Genomic DNA, 18,487 nt, shown 5'->3' on the forward strand with positions numbered 1-18,487 from the left:
CAGAAACAGAGTAGATGGTCTCGGTGTTGTTCAATGGAGCAGGTGGCCTCTGTGTTGTTCAACTGAGTAGGCCTCTGTGTTGTTCAATGGAGTAGATGGCATCTGTGTAGTTCAATGGAGTAGATGGTCTCTGTGTAGTTCAATGGACTAGATGGTCTCTGTGTAGTTCAATGGACTAGATGGTCTCTGTGTTGCTCCACAGAGTAGAAGGTCTCTGTGTAGTTAATAATCCCGATAAATGCAGAAGCACTCCAGTCATGTGATCTAAATGCGCAAGTGGCAGGCAGAGAGGACATTACGAACAATAGATGCATGCAGTTGATCCAAAGAGAAATGACACTTGGCAGGCCTTGAAATGCCCAGCCTGGGAGTATGAACTACAGTACAATCACTCCCTGACATAATGGAAGCAGGATCTCTGTGTTGTTCATGGTCTTTCAGTGCAGTGTTCAGTAAGGATGTGTGTTCAGGCCCTTCCAGTGCAGTGCTTAGTCAGAGATAGATTAAGGACTAGTGGTTGTCAAGCTGCTTCACCCAGCCAGATCCAGCCAAAGCCTGCCCACTTCAAGCGGACCAGGAAATGTATGCTAGCCAAATCCACTTGAGCTGAGGTGTCCCATCCAGGTGCATGGATCATTATTCAGTATGCACTCTTTGAATAGAATTCATATTCAACATCATGCCTGTCCTAGTCAAAATAAAAGAAACACATTTAGTGGGATATATACAATATTAGATGAACACTATACAGTAAGTCACTTGTTTTATCTATTGTGTAATATTGTATTGATCTGTTGTATTTTATGATGATTCGTTTGTACAGACACACATTATTTTACCTCACAGTAGAGTGGAGGGTTTTCTGCAGACCTGCATTGTCTTTTCTCTAGTTGGGGAACTAATGAGAGCTGTACTAATGAATATCCGTCTATGCACCAAAGGATTTCAGGAAGCAGAGAGAGGACACACTTTGTTTGCTTTCTGCATGGTTCTCATTGTTGGAAGGTGTAATGAGGTCCCTGTAGATTCTTACAGAGCAATACAGAATATCAAGATTAGCACAAGTTGTTGTGAAATCAGCCTTGACGGAGAGGTTTACGGGAGCCAGCCGAGCTGTTAGGGCTCTGACAGTGGCAAGATGTACTATGCCTATTGTGCTGGAGCAACACAATAATAAACTAGGACTAAGTGGGGTTCTTCTCATCTTCTCAATTTCCATGGTGATGAGGGATTATACAATCTAGAGTGTGAACCTGTGTTCTAACCTGTGTTCTAACCTGTGTTCTAACCTGTGTTCTAACCTGTGTTCTAACCTGTGTTCTGTTTCAAATATGTTTTATTAAACACACACAAGAATGGTGTATAGGTATACAAGACAGGTATACAATTCTTATCTAAACATAAAATAGCATTCAGGAACAACAAGACCCAGAGCCTTGGGTGCAAAACAAATATTACAAAACACGACATAAGCCCATAACTGCCCAAAGGTAGATTAAAATATTACAATTGAGAGTGCGTTAATAAGTACAAATTCACAGCGCCGACTCGTCCAAGTAGGAGAGGAAAGGCTGCCAGATTTGATCAAATGTTGATCATTTATTTTTCAGAATATATCTAATTCTTTCTAAGTGTACAGTGTTTGCCAATTCACTGAGCCATAATTTGGTAGAGGGCGCTTCCCTCCTTTTCCAAAACAACAAGATGAGTTTTGTTGCCGAAATGAGACCGTACGAGATTAGTTGTTTTGGGGGGTTGGTTCATCCGTTTAGGGACTCAGATACCCCCAGGATTATCAGAAGCGGGTCTGGATCTATTGAAGTCTCCAAAACTTCAGAGAGGATCCCAAAAATTCCACACCAATAACCATGCAAGCTAGAGCATAGGGCAAAGCAGTGGAGTAGTGTACCCTGCGCAGCCTGACATTTATCACATGTAGGGGATGTATCAGGAAATATCCTATGCAGTTTAGTTTTGGAATAGTGTAATCTGTGTAATACCTTGAATTGTATGAGACGATGTCTGGAATTAATGGAGCATGTGTGGATATACTCCAAGCTCTCTTCCCAGTCTGCCACAGAAATGTCAGTCCCTAGTTCTTCCTCCCATTTTGCCTTGATGGCATCTGTAGAAGGTGTGCTAACAGATTGAAAAGCATCATATAGACGCGATATTAGTTTATATGAGGTGGGGCATATTTTTATGCATCCGTCAAACATGGTTTAGCATTCCCAAATGTTGGGAGGTGTTTTCTAACGTAGTCTCTAATTTGTAGGTATCTGAAAAAATTACTTCTGGAAAGATTATAAGTTTCCCTCAGCAACTCAAAGGAAGCAAAGGTCCCTTCTATATATAAATCCCCTATGGTACTTATCCCCAGCTCTCCCCATCGCTCAAAGGTGTTATCAGGGTTAGAAGGGGCAAAGGAGGGATTCCTGGCGACAGGGAGCATGAATGACATTGGTCTAAGCTCAACGTGGACTTTAATTTGCTTCCAGATTCGGACTGTGCTATGTATAATAGGATTGTTACAATAAAGTGACATCTCCAGATTGACAGGCGACAAAATCACAGCGCCAATAGAGAAGGGGTGACACTCCTCACGCTCCATAGTAAGCCAGCTGGATGCCGGAAGTGCGTCATCCAGCAGAAACGTAACAACGCGGAGGTTAGCGGCCTAGTAATAAAATAGAACATTTGGGAGAGACAATCCGTCCATCTTGGATTTACAGAGGTGTTTTTTACCTGTGTGTTTTATAATCCCAGATGAAAGGATTGATAATTGAGTCCAGTTGTTTATGAAAGGATTTAGGTATGAATACTGGGACGTTCTGATATAGGTAGAGCAGTTGTGGGAGGAAGACCATTTTAATGGCATTAATTCTTCCGAGCAGAGAAATTGGGAGAGTTCTCCAAAATAGTATGTTTGCTTTGGGTTTTTGTATCAGAGAGGGGAAATTCTCTTTAAATAATAGGAGTATTGTTTGGTAACTACAATTCCTAGGTAGGTACATTTTTCTGAATGGGAGATGGGAGATGTTCTAGCCAGGAGGTGTTTTGCGACCGTATGGGCATTAATTCACACTTGTTCCAATTTATTCTGTATCCCGAGAAGGTACCAAACAAATTGATCACATCAAGAATAGCTGGGATACTAGCCTGGGGTTCTGTTACATAGAGGAGGATGTCATCTGCGTATAGGGAAATCTTATTTAGAGTATCTTTAGTATTATGGCCGTGTATTGCTGCATGAGATCTAATCGTCTGAGCGAGGTGTTTGATAATTAGGGCGAAGAGCATAGGCGACAGCGCACAACCCCGCCTTGTCCCCCTGTTAAAGTTAAATCGGGGCGACAATGATTGGTTAGTGAGTATTCTGGCACAGGGGTTCCTATATAAAAGCTGGATCCAATTTATGAACTCATCTCCAATATTACATTTCTGTAGGACCTTGAATAGATAGGGCCACTCAACTTGGTCAAAGGCCTTTTCGGCGTCAAGAGATATGACGGCAAGGTCCACGTTGGGTAACCTCTGAGAATACATAATATTGAAGAGGCGCCTGAGATTGAAGAATGAGTTTCTGTTAGGGATAAAGCCTGTCTGATCCGAATGGACCAATTTGCCAATTAAAGTGCTAAGCCTGTTAGCCAGAGTTTTTGCTAAAATCTTTTGGTCTGTATTAAGGAGAGATATTGGTCTGTATGACCCTTACCTCTTCTGGATCTTTGCCCTTCTTATGTATAACTGTAATGAACGCTTCGTCCAAAGTAGAAGGGAGAGCTCCATCCTCATTGGCCTGAACCAACATTTTGTGCAGGTAGGGAGAGAGAGAGAGAGAGCATGTTCTAACCTGTGTTCTAACCTGTGTTCTAACCTGTGTTCTGTGTTTCTTCCTGCAGGTTTAATTTTGACGAGGAGACGCCAACAACCAACTTTGACACCTTTCCAGCAGCCATTCTCACAGTTTTCCAGGTGAAGTTCACAAAAGAAGCTAAATGAAGTTGGATTTTTGTCTTCCTTTTGAAATTATTTCATACTATAACTACTGTAATACCATTAGCGAAATCCATGTAACAATGTGTTTGTGTGTCTCCCAGATTCTGACAGGAGAGGACTGGAATGCGGTGATGTATCATGGGATAGAGTCCCAGGGGGGCGTGCGCCGGGGAATGTTCTCCTCCATCTACTTCATAGTTCTCACCCTGTTTGGAAACTGTATCCTCTCTGGATGATCGACCTGCATTGATTAACCTGATTAACTGTCAAGCATCATGACTTCAGAGCTCTGTGATAGTATCATGATTTAGCGTTGATTTGTAAGCTATACAAATATATATATATATATCCACACTGTATAAGATCCAATGTAAATATTGATTGACTCATTAACCGTTTGAACTTTCCTGACCCCTCACTGATCAGACACTCTCCTCAATGTCTTCTTGGCCATCGCTGTTGACAACCTTGCAAACGCACAGGAGCTCACTAAGGTAGAGTACATACTGCAGTAGGGCTTGCAGCCTCTGTGTTCTGTGACTGGAACCTCCCCTCCCTGGAGTCCCTGAGAACCCTGGTTAGAGAGACAGAGAGACGTGTTCCACTGATGATCCGTCACGAAAGTCAGCTGTCTGATCAAATGCCATGAATTTCATTCCCGTATTTATGTTTGTTGAATATGACAGTGAATATTCCTATTAGGATATATAGTGCCTTGCTTTATTGGTTCCTTAACCCTGTCGCATGGGGCCGTTCTGGGATGACGGATGTTTGTCCTGGTCAATAACTCAAGGTATTGAACCTCCCAACTGGTTGTAGGATTTGCGACCATTCATAATAATACACCTATGGGGAAGAGGCTTAAATCTTTGCGGCCACACCAGAGAGAGGTGAAGGCCTTTTTTTGGGCTTGTGGCAGGGCTTATCATCATGGAACCATTGATGGCCCACCTACCCACCCCTGAGTGGTCTCTGTTCCTCACTGTGTTTGTGCTCCTCAGGATGAGGAAGAGCAGGAGGTGGCCATCACTAAGAAGATGGCCCTCCAGAAGGCCAAGGAGGTCAAGGAGGTCAGCCCCATGTCGGCCGCAAACATCTCCATCACAGCGTAAGTCATGATCAAGCGTTTGATACAGTTTCCCCCTTGCTACCCCCCTTGCTCTCCCTCTCTCATACCTCTCCCACAGATCAAACTTCCCTCAAACACCCTCCCTCAGATCAAACTTCCCTCCCTCACACCCCCTTTCACAGATCAAACCTCCCTCCCACCCCCTCCCACAGATCCTCTCCCCCTCCCTCACACCCCCTTTCACAGATCAAACCTCCATCACACCCCCTCTCACAGATCAAACCTCCCTCCCTCACACCCCTTCCCACAGATCAAACCTCCCTCCCTCACACCTCTCCCACAGCCCTGCCTCCCAGACACACCACACTGTCTCCCACTCCTGAGAGATGCTCTTTTATATTGAAGTGTGTCTACATGGGATTGTATCTGTTGTTTGTGGCTTTATGTTGTGTTATTCTGTCTGGACAGCCATTTTTTTCAGTTGATTGTGCTCTTCTGAGGAGTTACATAGGATTTAACCCTTCTGTTCCCAATGTCTGTTGTTTTGATAGATCATGTGTTCTCTCTGAGTCACTGAAGGGCTCAACGTTGTAAGTGTGTTGAGAAGCAGTTGATAAAAGGCTTAATGCCTGCTAAGACCTTGACTAGGGTCAGAGACACCTTAATACTCTGGCTCCCACCCCACATAGGCTACACAGCATCCTGTACACAGGCCAACATGGAGCGGAGAGGGCAATGCCAGCAAGGTAATTTCCTCAACAGTGAGCCCAGATTGTGCATGCAACGCTGTACATTCAGACACATGGTTCTGGTGACAGGGGAACCTCTGGTGTATGCCTTTGTTGGAACCCTTACCACTAATCTCTCTTGGAATGACAGGCACTTAACCTGAAATGTAAATTGAGCGAAAAAGAAATAGATAGTCACATTTCAGTCATTGTATGGGCACCGTATCCTTGTATTGCCATTCACCAGTATGTACTGTATAACACCTGTAATTAGTGTATTCATAGTCGATGGTAGCAGGATATGTGATTCTGTCATTGTTTTAAATGTTTTGTCTTAAATGTTTCAAAGCACTGTTTTATCTTGTTATTTAAAAAAATGTAATGTAGCCATTGGTTTGTTGAATCTTCTTATTAATATCGGCTTTGGGAATTTCTTCCTCCGCATTTCCTCCAAGGAAATATACATGTAATGTATAATTGGACTTGAAATATGGCCCCTATAAATTGGTCTCTGCAATGCGAAATAGGACTCTTTTCGCTATTTGTCTTGGAGGTTGAAAGTCTCAAAGCTGCTCCTCTCGTTCCTTTGTTAACTCATTCTGTTGGTCTCAAACTGAGACTCCCGTTGAGTTGACGTGCAGTGGGAGAGTCAGGGACAGACAGGCGGATGGCTGGACAGCGGGTGCCCTGTCCTCCTTCTGACCCTGACCTCTCCCCCCTCTTTTGTTCTCCCTCCCCCTGTCTTTTGTTTTTTTTTGCATGTGCAGTTTTGTAAAGCAAAGTCAAGGTGCACTCTCTAGCAGCTCGTCCGTCTGCAGCGTTAATTCACTGTGAGTGTTTACTCTCCGTTACACTTTACCTCATCACCCTCCTCCTCCTCCCTAGCTTGGGTCCTATACTGTATGTACAGTGCCACAATTCTTCTATTGTTTGTGCCAGAGGGCAAACACCCTGCACCACCCGGCTACCTCACCTCCCCTCCCCTCCGTCTCCCCTTTGACTCCCAGCTGTTTCTCCTGAGCATTGAGCCATACCATTGTGAGTTTCCCTCCGTGTTGAATTGTAGCAGATGAATGTGGCAGCCTTTTTTCCATAACAGGTATTATGAGATTGGTATGCTCGTTTTGTATGTACGTTCGCTGTGATTGATACTGTACATCTGCACTTGTTGTTAGTGACTGAACTCACCTCATGTCCTCCCTCTCTAAAGAATGACTTTACAGCCCTCCTATTTGTACCTCTTCATCTCAGACTGAGATGATCTCCCTCTCTCTCATCGCTGTACTGTGTCCGTGTACTCAACGGTGGTCAGAGCAGACAGAGTATACTGGGGCGGTTTTCAAATCAAATGTATTTATTCATTTATCCGTTATTTTTTACCAGGTAAGTTGACTGAGAACATGTTCTCATTTACAGCAGCGACCTGGGGAATAGTTACAGGGGAGAGTAGGGGGATGAATGAGCCAATTGTAAACTGGGGATTATTAGGTGACCGTGATGGTTTGAGGGCCGGATTGGAAATTTAGCCAGGACACCGGGGTTAACACCCCTTCTCTTACGATAAGTAAAGCCCTTCTTACATCAGCTGATATCTCAAAGTGCTGTACAGAAACCCAGCCTAAAACCCCAAACAGCAAGCAATGCAGGTGTAGAAGCACGGTGGCTAGGAAAAACTCCCCAGAAAGGCCAGAATTTAGGAAGAAACCTAGAGAGGAACCAGGCTATGAGGGGTGGCCAGTCCTCTTCTGGCTGTGCCGGGTGGAGATTATAACAGAACATGGCCAAGATGTTCAAACGTTCATAGATGACCAGCAGGGTCAAATAATAATAATCACAGTGGATGTCGAGGGTGCAACAGGTCAGCACCTCAGGAGTAAATGTCAGTTGGCTTTTCATAGCCGATCATTCAGAGTTTCTCTACCGCTCCTGCTGTCTCTTGGGAGTTGAAAACAGCAGGTCTGGGACAGGTAGCACGTCCAGTGAACAGTTCAGGGTTCCTTAGCCGCAGACAGAACAGTTGTGTTGTGCTGCTGGGCTGGCTCGACTGGGTTAGATTGGGCTGGGCTGGCTGGGTTGAGCTGGGCTGGGTTGTGTGGGTTGGGTTGGGCTGGGTTGACAGCAGGCTCGTGCCGTATCAAGCAGACTGCGAGACGCTCTCTGTCGCTGGCACTCAGTGAGTCAGAAGTTCCATTTGAGCAGCTCTGTAAAGGCCACCATGTACCTTACGACCAGATGCTACAGCCAGGCAGCTGGAGAGGCAAAACACAAGCGCGCACACACACACCCTGCCTGTAACGCCAGAAGCCCTTTGTTTGGCAAAGTGCCATGTCCCTCTTTTATATTAGGGACTCGTTTTTCTCATTACTAGAAGGTAAGGATTGGAAGGAAGGTAACTTGGGGGTAGGATTGTTTAAGATATAGTCAAGTACTAAGTCTACTTTCTGTAGTGCCGTTCATTTGTCTTCTTTATTTTCAGTTCTACTCCCAGTGAAGTAAGTCCTTTGGTGTCTGTGTTATGTTGTCGCCCCGTGTTTCTCCTCTGTCAGTCTTTCTAAGCTCTTTGTTTTCCCCTGTGTCTTTGTTTCCAATGTCTCCTAGCCTGTTAATGCCTCTTAGTCTGTCCCTGGTGTGTTTCAATGTGCTCCTTCATGTGTTGTAGGAGTTATGTCTGCTCCCCAGTCCATCACTACTTGAGGTAAACTAACTTACTGTACGATGTCCATGACAATCTATTTGTATAACATAACTTCCTGGTGATGACCATCATCCTCACGTTTACAGGATGGAATAAACATCTTGTCTTGCTTCTTTACTTTGCCCTACATGAGCTTGATCATTCCCTCCTTGTAGTGTACCGTACACTACACTGTAAATTCACTCAATTAATCCCCTGCCAGCTCTCCATTCACCCCTAACCAGATACCTCAGTTTAGAGCTCACTCTGTTCTCAGTGTACTACATGGAGGGTAAGTAGCGGAGGGGAGATTGGAGCCCTGGGGTTTAACATTCCCACAATGCTAGCACGAGTAGACATGGTAGTCGTTTTCATGCCGTTGTACCCTATGAAAGTTAATTCTGCTTTCTACACAGTGGAGGAAGCCACATTGGATGTATCTGTATAAGGGTGGTCTATATGGCATCGGTAGACTACTGATTTACAATGCATGTGTTCAACCATTTCAAAGTGCTCTACAGACATTGACAGGGCAAGTCAACTGAAGCATGCTTGGCCTGTCCATATAGTCTCTCTTTTTACATGTGGTAATGGAGAGGGACTGTTTTTCTGTGAATTAACCTCCATTGCACCTCCATACTGTATGTCATTCAGCATGCAAGGGTTTATCTGTTATGACGTGTGATGTATTCTAGAATGATTATTTTCAAATACATGAAATACATATCAATCGCGCAGTAAAAGACAGGTTCAATGTACCCTGATAAAGGTGAACTGCCCTGTCTGTCCACCTGCAGTAAGGAGCAGCAGAAGTCTCTGAAGATGATGTCAGTGTGGGAGCAGCGAACCACTCAGCTGAGGAGACACAACCTGCGGGCCAGCAGTGAGGCCCTGTACAGCGAGCTGGACCCTGAGGAGAGGCTTCGTATGTCCTCCGCCCTGCACATCCGCCCTGACATGAAGACCCACCTGGACCGGCCCCTGGTGGTGGAACCCCATGACGGCCCCGGCCCTATGGGCCAACACAAGCCCCGGACCCCTGAGGAGACGGATACCCCTGAGGACCCGGCCGGCCCCCAGCCACGCAGGCACCACCGCCACCGGGACAGGGAGAGGCCCATCGACGAGGCCAATGAGAATGGCGATCCAGGCAAAGAGGGTAGGCACCATGTCCACCACAGTCGTAGCAAGGACCCAGAAGGCACCCGGGGGAAGGAGGGGAAGAGTGAGCGGTCGCGCAGCCGAGAGGGGGGCAAGAGGCACCACCACCAGACCTTAGTGGACGAGGGAGGAGGAGGAGGAGGAGGGGGGACGGGGGAGAGAGAGCACCGCCACCACCACTCCCACAAACAGGCCAGAGAGGGCAACGGCACTGTCAACAGCGGAGGCAAGGGCGAGCGCAGGTCACGCCACAAAGATGGCCGCTCGGGAGAGAGGTGCTCCAGGGGAGAGAACGGAGCCAATGGGGAGAGGAGGAGACACAAGACCCATGGCTCAAGGGGCCAGTCCACACTGGAGGGAGAGGACCACAGTGAGAGAGAGAAGGGAAGGGGCCACAGGTAAGACTGGCTCTGTCCCTGGCTGTCTCTGTTACTTCTCAGATTATTTTTTACACGACTGCAAATCTATAGTATACATCATTTTGTACTGATGAAAGCATATCACACAACATTATTTTAGAGGAGTCGATGTGTCTACCTCATACCAGAGGGGCGGCAGGGTAGCCTAGTTAGAGCGTTGGACTAGTAACCGAAAGGTTGCAAGTTCAAATCCCAGAGCTGACAAGGTACAAATCTGTCGTTCTGCCCCTGAACAGGCAGTTAACCCACTGTTCCTAGGCCGTCATTGAAAATAAGAATTTGTTCTTAACTGACTTGCCTAGTTAAATAAAGGTAAAATAAAAAATCTATGTTAATTGTATCTGTTTCCCAGGGACAGATATGTGGAGTCTGAGGGCGACTCCCTGGCCATCAGCCCCCAGCAGGACCCTGGAGATCAGAGGTGGGGCACAGAGGGACCTGAAGACTCAGACAACCAGAGGAACGTCAGACGGACTGGACAGACGGCCGTCAACATCCCCCCTGTCACCATCACCCCCCCACCCGGGGAGACCACCCTTATACCCAGTCAGTATCAACCTTAACACTAACCCTTATCCCCAGTCAGTAGCGCAAACCTATTTTCCCTCTAATACTGTTACTTCAGTGTCTTGTGTTGCTGAGGTGTATGTAAACCTTTGTGTCTGTGTCCCAGTGAACAGTATAGACTGTGAAACCATGCCTATGAACGAGGAGAAGAAGACCCTGGAGGAGCGGACTCAGAGTGGACCCAGACCCATCCTGCCTTACAGCTCCATGTTTGTTTTTGGCCAGACCAACGTGTGAGTGGCCCGTGTGGACAGCTCTACACAACACTGCTCTGTGCTACACAACTCACACCATTCACGCCACAAACACTCTGCCTTCCATGTAGCAAGTCCCTGCATGTTGACATTGTCATCTGGCCCCACTTTTAACTCCTTTAGCGAAGCTGTTAAAATGTTACACTAAAGAACTTTCCTTTAAGTCCACACACTCAGTCAAATATTCATCTTTGTAGATGACTTGTAAACCTTGCCTAAACCTACAATCAATTAATAGAAAACAAAAGCAGCAGCAGCCAGCCAGCCAATGTTATAACCCATCTATATGCAGCCAGCCAGCCAATGTTATAGCCCATCTATATGCAGCCAGCCAATGTTATAGCCCATCTATATGCAGCCAGCCAGCCAATGTTATAGCCCGTCTATATGCAGCCAGCCAGCCAGCCAGCCAGCCAATGTTATAGCCCATCTATATGCAGCCAGCCAGCCAATGATATAGCCAGTCTATATGCAGCCAGCCAATGTTATAAGCAGTCTATATGCAGCCAGCCAGCCAATGTTATAACCCATCTATATGCAGCCAGCCAGCCAATGTTATAGCCCATCTATATGCAGCCAGCCAGCCAATGTTATAAGCAGTCTATATGCAGCCAGCCAGCCAATGTTATAGGCAGTCTATATGCAGCCAGCCAGCCAATGTTATAGGCAGTCTATATGCAGCCAGCCAGCCAATGTTATAAGCAGTCTATATGCAGCCAGCCAATGTTATAGGCAGTCTATATGCAGCCAGCCAGCCAATGTTATAGCCCGTCTATATGCAGCCAGCCAGCCAGCCAATGTTATAAGCAGTCTATATGCAGCCAGCCAGCCAATGTTATAGGCAGTCTATATGCAGCCAGCCAGCCAATGTTATAGGCAGTCTATATGCAGCCAGCCAGCCAATGTTATAGGCAGTCTATATGCAGCCAGCCAGCCAATGTTATAGGCAGTCTATATGCAGCCAGCCATTACTAGGAACAGTGTCCACATTAGCCTCTCAGGTGAGCTGTGTATGGACTATATGATCTCTCTCTCTCTCTCTTTCTCTCTTTCTCTCTACTCTCTCTCTCTCTTTCTTCCTCTCTCTTTCTCTCTCTCTCTCACTCTCTCTCTCTCTCTTTCTTCCTCTCTCTCTCTTTCTCTCTACTCTCTCTCTCTCTCTCTCTCTCTCTCTCTCTCTTCCTCTCTCTTTCTCTCTCTCTCTCTCTCTCTCTCTCTCTCTCTTCTTTCCTCTCTCTTTCTCTCTCTACTCTCTCTCTCTCTCTTTCTTCCTCTCTCTCTCTCTCTCTTTCTCTCTCTCTCCAGGGTGCGGCGTCTGTGTCATTATATTGTCAGCCTGCGGTACTTTGAGATGTGTATCCTGGTAGTGATATCCATGAGTAGCATTGCATTGGCTGCAGAGGACCCTGTCCAGGCCAACGCTCCGCGCAACAATGTGAGTCTACGCACGCACACACACACACTGGAAGACATGCCAGACACACACAACCTGAAATGGTCCATCCACACAGACAGTGTGGTGAAGAAGGCGCAACAGCTCCTTTCCAACAGAAATTTGGCTTGGCCCAACCGAGCCACGGCCTGTTCACCCCGCTGGCATCTAGAAGGTGGAGACAGTACAGGTGCATTAGAGCTGGGACCAAGAGTTTGAAAAACAGAGATTGAACACTGGTCACTTTAATTAAGCAATAAGGCACCCGAGGCAGTGCTGTACCATGAATACAGTCACAGGTAAGTGCTGTTGTTCGGCCCGTCAACCCATTTACCTGTGACTGTATTCATGGTACAGTACTGCCTCGGGTGCCTTATCGCTTTTATAAAACTCTTACCAACATACTAAAACAACAGTGAATTCCATATTTTGATTAATTCAAACATTATTTTGACAAATCAATCCAGTCAATATCATTCATCCACCAGAAGATATAGTCCCGAACAGAAATCTGGTAATTAGTTATTTTGGTCATGTTGCTACAGACGCGTTCCGGTCCTTATGGACTGGTTGTCCATTCTAAACGAAATGGTTGCTATGCGGGCTTCTTGTCCATTGCTAGCCAAGCCAAATTCAGCTAACTCAGTTCACGTCAAACATTGAACCTGGAATGACAGTTCACTAGCTGTATTTTTGTGTTTGACCTTTTTTGCTTCTTCTTCTGTCGGCAATTTTCAAAAGTGAAACATTGTTTCCTACAGGTCGGACAGGCAGACACTGCGAGGCTTATATTAACCCCCGCAGTACCAAACCAAGTGCTAGGCTGGAAGCAAAGGGAAGCAATGTGCGTGTAGAGATAAATACAAGAGAGGATTCAGACAGCAACCTAAACATGGCGTTCTTGTGGATGGAACCGTTAGCAAGCATAGGTGTGTCTCTGATGGCCAATGCAGCACTTATAATTCATTGATGATGTCCTCGAAGCCGGTGTTTGGAGGACTTATTGTCACAGGGGTGTTCGTCTCGGGCCGGCAAACCGTGCCAATATATTATCACTTTTATACAACGGGTTACCAATATATTCAAATAATGATTGACATATTTTTATGATGATTCATGATTTCGACTGGCTGAGAAAAGCTGCCATCTTGTCTGTCTTGTCCCGACTCCTGACACATTCATTAACATGGGACAGCTGGAGATCCAATTTCAATATTGAAACAATGTTGCAAATGTTGGAGAGACAGACAGCAAGGTTATTACCAGTAGACTCTGCTGTTGAAAACCAAACGCTCGTCTAAAAGACATGGGAGATGATGTCTAGATTTTTACAGTGTTGATGATCTTGTATATAAATTGCCTGGCTGGGCTGATGAGACAGTGGATTGAGCAGTCAGATGGAACAGAGTAAATAGGCATTTCAACATCATAGATTTAGCCGGTGGTAACCAATCAGTATCCAGGATTAGACTCACCCATTGTATAATTAAGCAATAAGGCCCGAGGGGGTGTGGTATATGACCAATATACCATGGCTAAGGGCTTTTCTTACGCACGATGCAATGCAGAGTGCCTGGACACAGCCCTTAGCTGTGGTAAATTGGCCATATATCACAAACCCCCGAAGTGCCTTATTGCTATTATAAACTGGTTATCAATGTAATTAGCAGTAAAAATAAATGTTTTGTCATACCTGTGGTATACAGTCTGTTACACCACAGCTGTCAGCCAATCAGCATTCAGGCCTCGATCCACCCAGTTTATAATAATGTTTACATACTGTTTTCCCACTTCATATATATATATATTTTACTGTATTCTAGTCAAGGCTCATCCTATAAAACTACTGCTGTACACACCTTTTCTATTCATATACTGTCTATACATACCACCATATATATATATATATATGCCGGGGCGGCAGTGTAGCCTAGTGGTTCAAATCCTCAAGGTTGCAAGTTCAAACCCCCGAGTTGACAACGTACAAAATCTGTCGTTCTGCCCCTGAACAGGCAGTTAACCCACTGTTCCTAGGCCGTCATTGAAAATAAGAATTTGTTCTTAACTGACTTGCCTAGTAAAATAATGGTAAAATTAAAATATATATATATATATATATATATATATATATATATATATATATATATATATATATATATATATATATATATATATTCCGGACTCTGATATTGCTCGTTCTGATATTTCTTCATGTCTTTCTTAGAATTTTGGGGATTTGTGTGTATTGTTGTCGTATTGCTAGATGTTGCTGCACTGTTGCACTGCACCTGCGATAACATCATCATAACTGTGTACACGACCAATAAGATTTGAATTGATTTGACTCAGTTAGACATTAAAAAAAACAACAACAGGTGTGACAACCAAGTTCTTCCAGACATATCCGTCAGCGAGGAGAAGATCAGGCAGCTGTTGAAATGAGCTAGATGAATAATTACTGTTGCATTGCCTCTTGGCTGTGTTTTTCTCTTGCACTTCTCTCCTGTTCAGGTGCTCAAGTATCTGGACTACGTCTTCACGGGAGTTTTCACATTTGAGATGGTGATTAAGGTAAGCGCTTGGATAGGCGCGAGTCATTAAATTACATGCCAACCTCAGTGTTCTGTAGCCGTCTAACCCTGCTCTCTGATTGGTCCAGATGGTTGACCTGGGCCTCCTGCTCCATCCTGGTTCTTACTTCAGAGATCTTTGGAACATTCTGGACTTCATTGTGGTCAGTGGCGCACTGGTGGCATTTGCATTTTCGTAAGTTGTATATATTCTTAGTAACGTTCATCATTTCATGAAATAAAATAATTGCACAAGGCAAATTTGACAGAAGAAACTGATAAGCTGCACTTTCCCAGAAATACTTTTCTCTTTTGAATTTACATGCGCTGCAATTCAACTGTCATTCCCCATCGGTTAAATTCCTCAGAATCAAATTCCTTGTATCACCACAATATAATATGTCCTCCCGAATGATGATGTCTGCTACCTCTTATTGCTGGAATATTGTATTCATTATTGGCTCAGTCTTTGGGACGGGTTTTTGGGCAAATTGTTGTGATTATTTGAAAGAATGAGAATATGTCAATTCAGGTGAAGCACTGGGTTTAGTCCAGGAGAGAGAGTCTCCGTGGGTTTAGGGTAATTATCCTGTACATCTGGTAATGCTGCTGCTGCTGCTGCTGCTGCTGCTGCCAGAACCTACCATTAGTTCCATAACAACACAATGGGAAAATAGGAATGCATAATGTCATGTTTATTTGCTTATAGTTGAGGTGTTTTGCAGTAAGGATTGTATTTTGCGTTAAATTAACCTCCACAAAATGCTTTATTTCATGCTGTGTGTGTGTGTGTGTGTGTGTGTGTGTGTGTGTGTGTGTGTGTGTGTGTGTGTGTGTGTGTGTGTGTGTGTGTGTGTGTGTGTGTGTGTGTGTGTGTGTGTGTGTGTGTGTGTGTGTGTGTGTGTGTTTTCACAAGTGTTATGTGCGCTGTTGACTCAAAGTTCCTTTTCTGTTTCCTTGTGGCTTGGATCTCTTGAAGGAGCTTCATGGGGTAATGCTCTCTCTCTCTCTCTCTCTCTCTCTCTCTCTCTCTCTCTCTCTCTCTCTCTCTCTCTCTCTCTCTTTCTCTTTCTCTCTCATCTTGCCTGTCTCTGTTTGTGTGAGCTAACAGGGTCTATGCTCAGTCCATAGGCCCGTTTTGTTCTGGGACACACTCATCTCTCTCTCTTCTCGTCATCTTTTCATAGTCCACTTGTCTTCTCTCATATTTATCTGCTTGACCACAGATCCTCTGTCCTGTTCCATGTTCCCCTCCGCTATAGGGGACAATATCACCTCAGTGTGACTACATATTCACCAGGACCGCACTAGACAAATACATGTGTTGCTGTGATAAGAAGGATCCTACTGCTCTATATCAGCTCATGTTTTGATTACAAATGGACCTACTCACCAAACACATTTCATTAAGTGGCAACTACTAATACAAGGTAGTAAGAAATAATGCCACTTTAGAGCCCGAGGAGATCTTTACATCTCTGCATGGAATCTCAGAGTGTGTTTAAACTGTTATGGTGTCATCAAGGTATCTATATTGGTGACTGCTTAGTGACCATACGGTACCACCCTCCATCCCCACTTTGTTTGTCTACAGCACTGCCTCTAGTATCTATCACTCTCCCCAAGCCACTCTGACAGACAGCCAGGCGTGTTGATGTTGATCGATGGACATTATTCTCCCTGCATGCCCCGGGCCTCATTCTGCCTGTCATGTCAATGTGATCCACCGACTCATTGTGAATGAACCGTACCGCCACCGTGATGTGTCATCGGCACACTGTTTGTGCGGTGTTGCTTCCTTGAATCTCACAACTACGTGTCACCATTCCATCTCCCTTCAGAAGTTCCACATCTGTCAGATGTCCTCTGTCTGTTGGAAACGTCTGCTAGTACACAGGAAACACACTCTTACCTGTGCCACCAAAACAAGTGGCAGGAGTGTCTTTTTGGCAAACAAAACCTGAGTTTTATGAACATTGCCTTGAAAAAATGAAAGCCATTTTGCATCCCAGTCATCCTCGAAGAAGTGTCATTATGGCCGAGATTGTCATTCGGCGAGTTCCTTTTCTAGTCGAATCAGTTCCTCACACTTTCACAATAGCATTCAACTGTCTGTCACTGACAGACTAGTACAGTCAATGACAACCATCTCAATTCCATACATCATAGGCCTATTCCCATTCACCGTGTCATAATTGTTTAGAGTGTACCTGTCATATTTTATATGTGTGGGAAGACGCCATAATTGTGCTCTTTATCTTGTTTTTTTCCCTTTACTGTTTTCCCCCGTCAGACCGCCACAAGGTGTGCCCAGGTGGGGACCCCCCTCTCCCCTCTACCCCTCTTTCTTCTGCTTCGGCCAGGATCATATCACTAAACCTGTATGAGTAAAGGGTTTCCTTTACAGTCCAGGAGCCTTTACCATGTCACTCTGATAGCTTTCAATAGAAACCTCTCTTTCTGGGTGTTCAAATCCAATTTGATTTGTCACATGCGCCGAATAGAACAGGTGTAGACCTTACAGTGAAACGCTTACTTACAAGCTCCTAACCGACTGTTCAGTAAAAAAAAAAAAAGATGAATAAAAATAAGAAATAAAAGTAGCAAGTAATTAAAGAACACTCCAATCTTACTGTAAATGGGTGCTCAAGTAAAACGTGTTCATAATTGATGATTGGGCCAAATCCCAGCATCAGCACAATGTATGCTGGCCATTCTAATCATTATGTACAGCAGACTCTTTGTGTTCATTTTCAAGCTTCTATGCCCAAGTCAAATACTCTGAGCTATTATAACACACATTCATGTTTATTCTGTTAAACTAGGAGACGCACCGAGCATAGCCATATCAGTGCCTATATTAAAACATAATACAGTCTTTTTCCACACTGACAGAGAGAGAACTACAGATGTAGGATCTTAATTGGATCACCCTGTTGCAGGAGAACCTTCCTGCAATGCAGGACATTTTAAACCTGTCGTGTATTTGAGGATTAAAAAGGTTTCTGAAGTTTGTAATTTCCCCTTTGAAATTTCAGACCTGGTTTTCCCTAACGAAAATGTACCAATCGTTACAAAAAATGTCCATGAATTATAATCTACATAATAATTCAAATTTCCTGTTGCTACAGGGATTAGAATCAAGATCCTACATCTGTCGCACTACCTTTAGAGTAGTAGTAAAAATAGCCAGTGCTCAGACAGGACATGGTGGTTATTTCGGATGACAGTTTTGTTCTCCTTCCAGGGAGATGACATATGGGACACGCCAGCCACCTGTACCTGAGAATGATGTCCTCATTACACATTTAACCACTGTCTTGGCATCTCATAGCTCTGTCACCGTCCAGCCCCTGTAGAAAACTCAAAGCGCTCGCAATGAAACTCCCAAGTCACGTGTTTTTCTCCAAGCTGGTCAAGCGTCCTTTAAAAGCTATCAGAATGTCATGTGTGGTTTAACATGTGTGAGTGTTTTGTGATCTCAAACCACGGGCTCTACTTACTGTGAAAAAAAGCATGCTGGACTAATGCGTATCAGAGCATGAATGTTGCATGCTGCTGTGGTAGAGTAGAGCTGTAACGGAGGCTGTGGGAGGGAGGAACCTCAGCGTCAT

At 44.8% G+C, this 18,487-nt stretch overlaps 1 protein-coding gene across 1 annotated transcript in view; it reads left to right on the top strand.

Moving 5' to 3' along the window:
• The window catches only part of LOC135514266 (voltage-dependent N-type calcium channel subunit alpha-1B-like), a 141,951-nt gene that overhangs the window by 86,173 nt on the left and 37,291 nt on the right, over positions 1 to 18,487 (top strand). Inside the window, exons 15-27 of the mRNA XM_064937624.1 lie at positions 3,903 to 3,975; positions 4,101 to 4,218; positions 4,426 to 4,493; positions 5,001 to 5,107; positions 5,758 to 5,814; positions 6,564 to 6,626; positions 8,456 to 8,491; positions 9,226 to 10,029; positions 10,403 to 10,596; positions 10,724 to 10,850; positions 12,177 to 12,306; positions 14,815 to 14,874; positions 14,963 to 15,069. Of these exons, the coding sequence (XP_064793696.1) occupies positions 3,903 to 3,975; positions 4,101 to 4,218; positions 4,426 to 4,493; positions 5,001 to 5,107; positions 5,758 to 5,814; positions 6,564 to 6,626; positions 8,456 to 8,491; positions 9,226 to 10,029; positions 10,403 to 10,596; positions 10,724 to 10,850; positions 12,177 to 12,306; positions 14,815 to 14,874; positions 14,963 to 15,069 (1,944 nt within the window). The remainder of the gene's footprint in view (positions 1 to 3,902; positions 3,976 to 4,100; positions 4,219 to 4,425; positions 4,494 to 5,000; positions 5,108 to 5,757; positions 5,815 to 6,563; positions 6,627 to 8,455; positions 8,492 to 9,225; positions 10,030 to 10,402; positions 10,597 to 10,723; positions 10,851 to 12,176; positions 12,307 to 14,814; positions 14,875 to 14,962; positions 15,070 to 18,487) is intronic.

This window comes from Oncorhynchus masou, chromosome 25, assembly GCF_036934945.1.
Source record: "Oncorhynchus masou masou isolate Uvic2021 chromosome 25, UVic_Omas_1.1, whole genome shotgun sequence".
NCBI classification, from domain to species: Eukaryota; Metazoa; Chordata; class Actinopteri; order Salmoniformes; family Salmonidae; genus Oncorhynchus; species Oncorhynchus masou.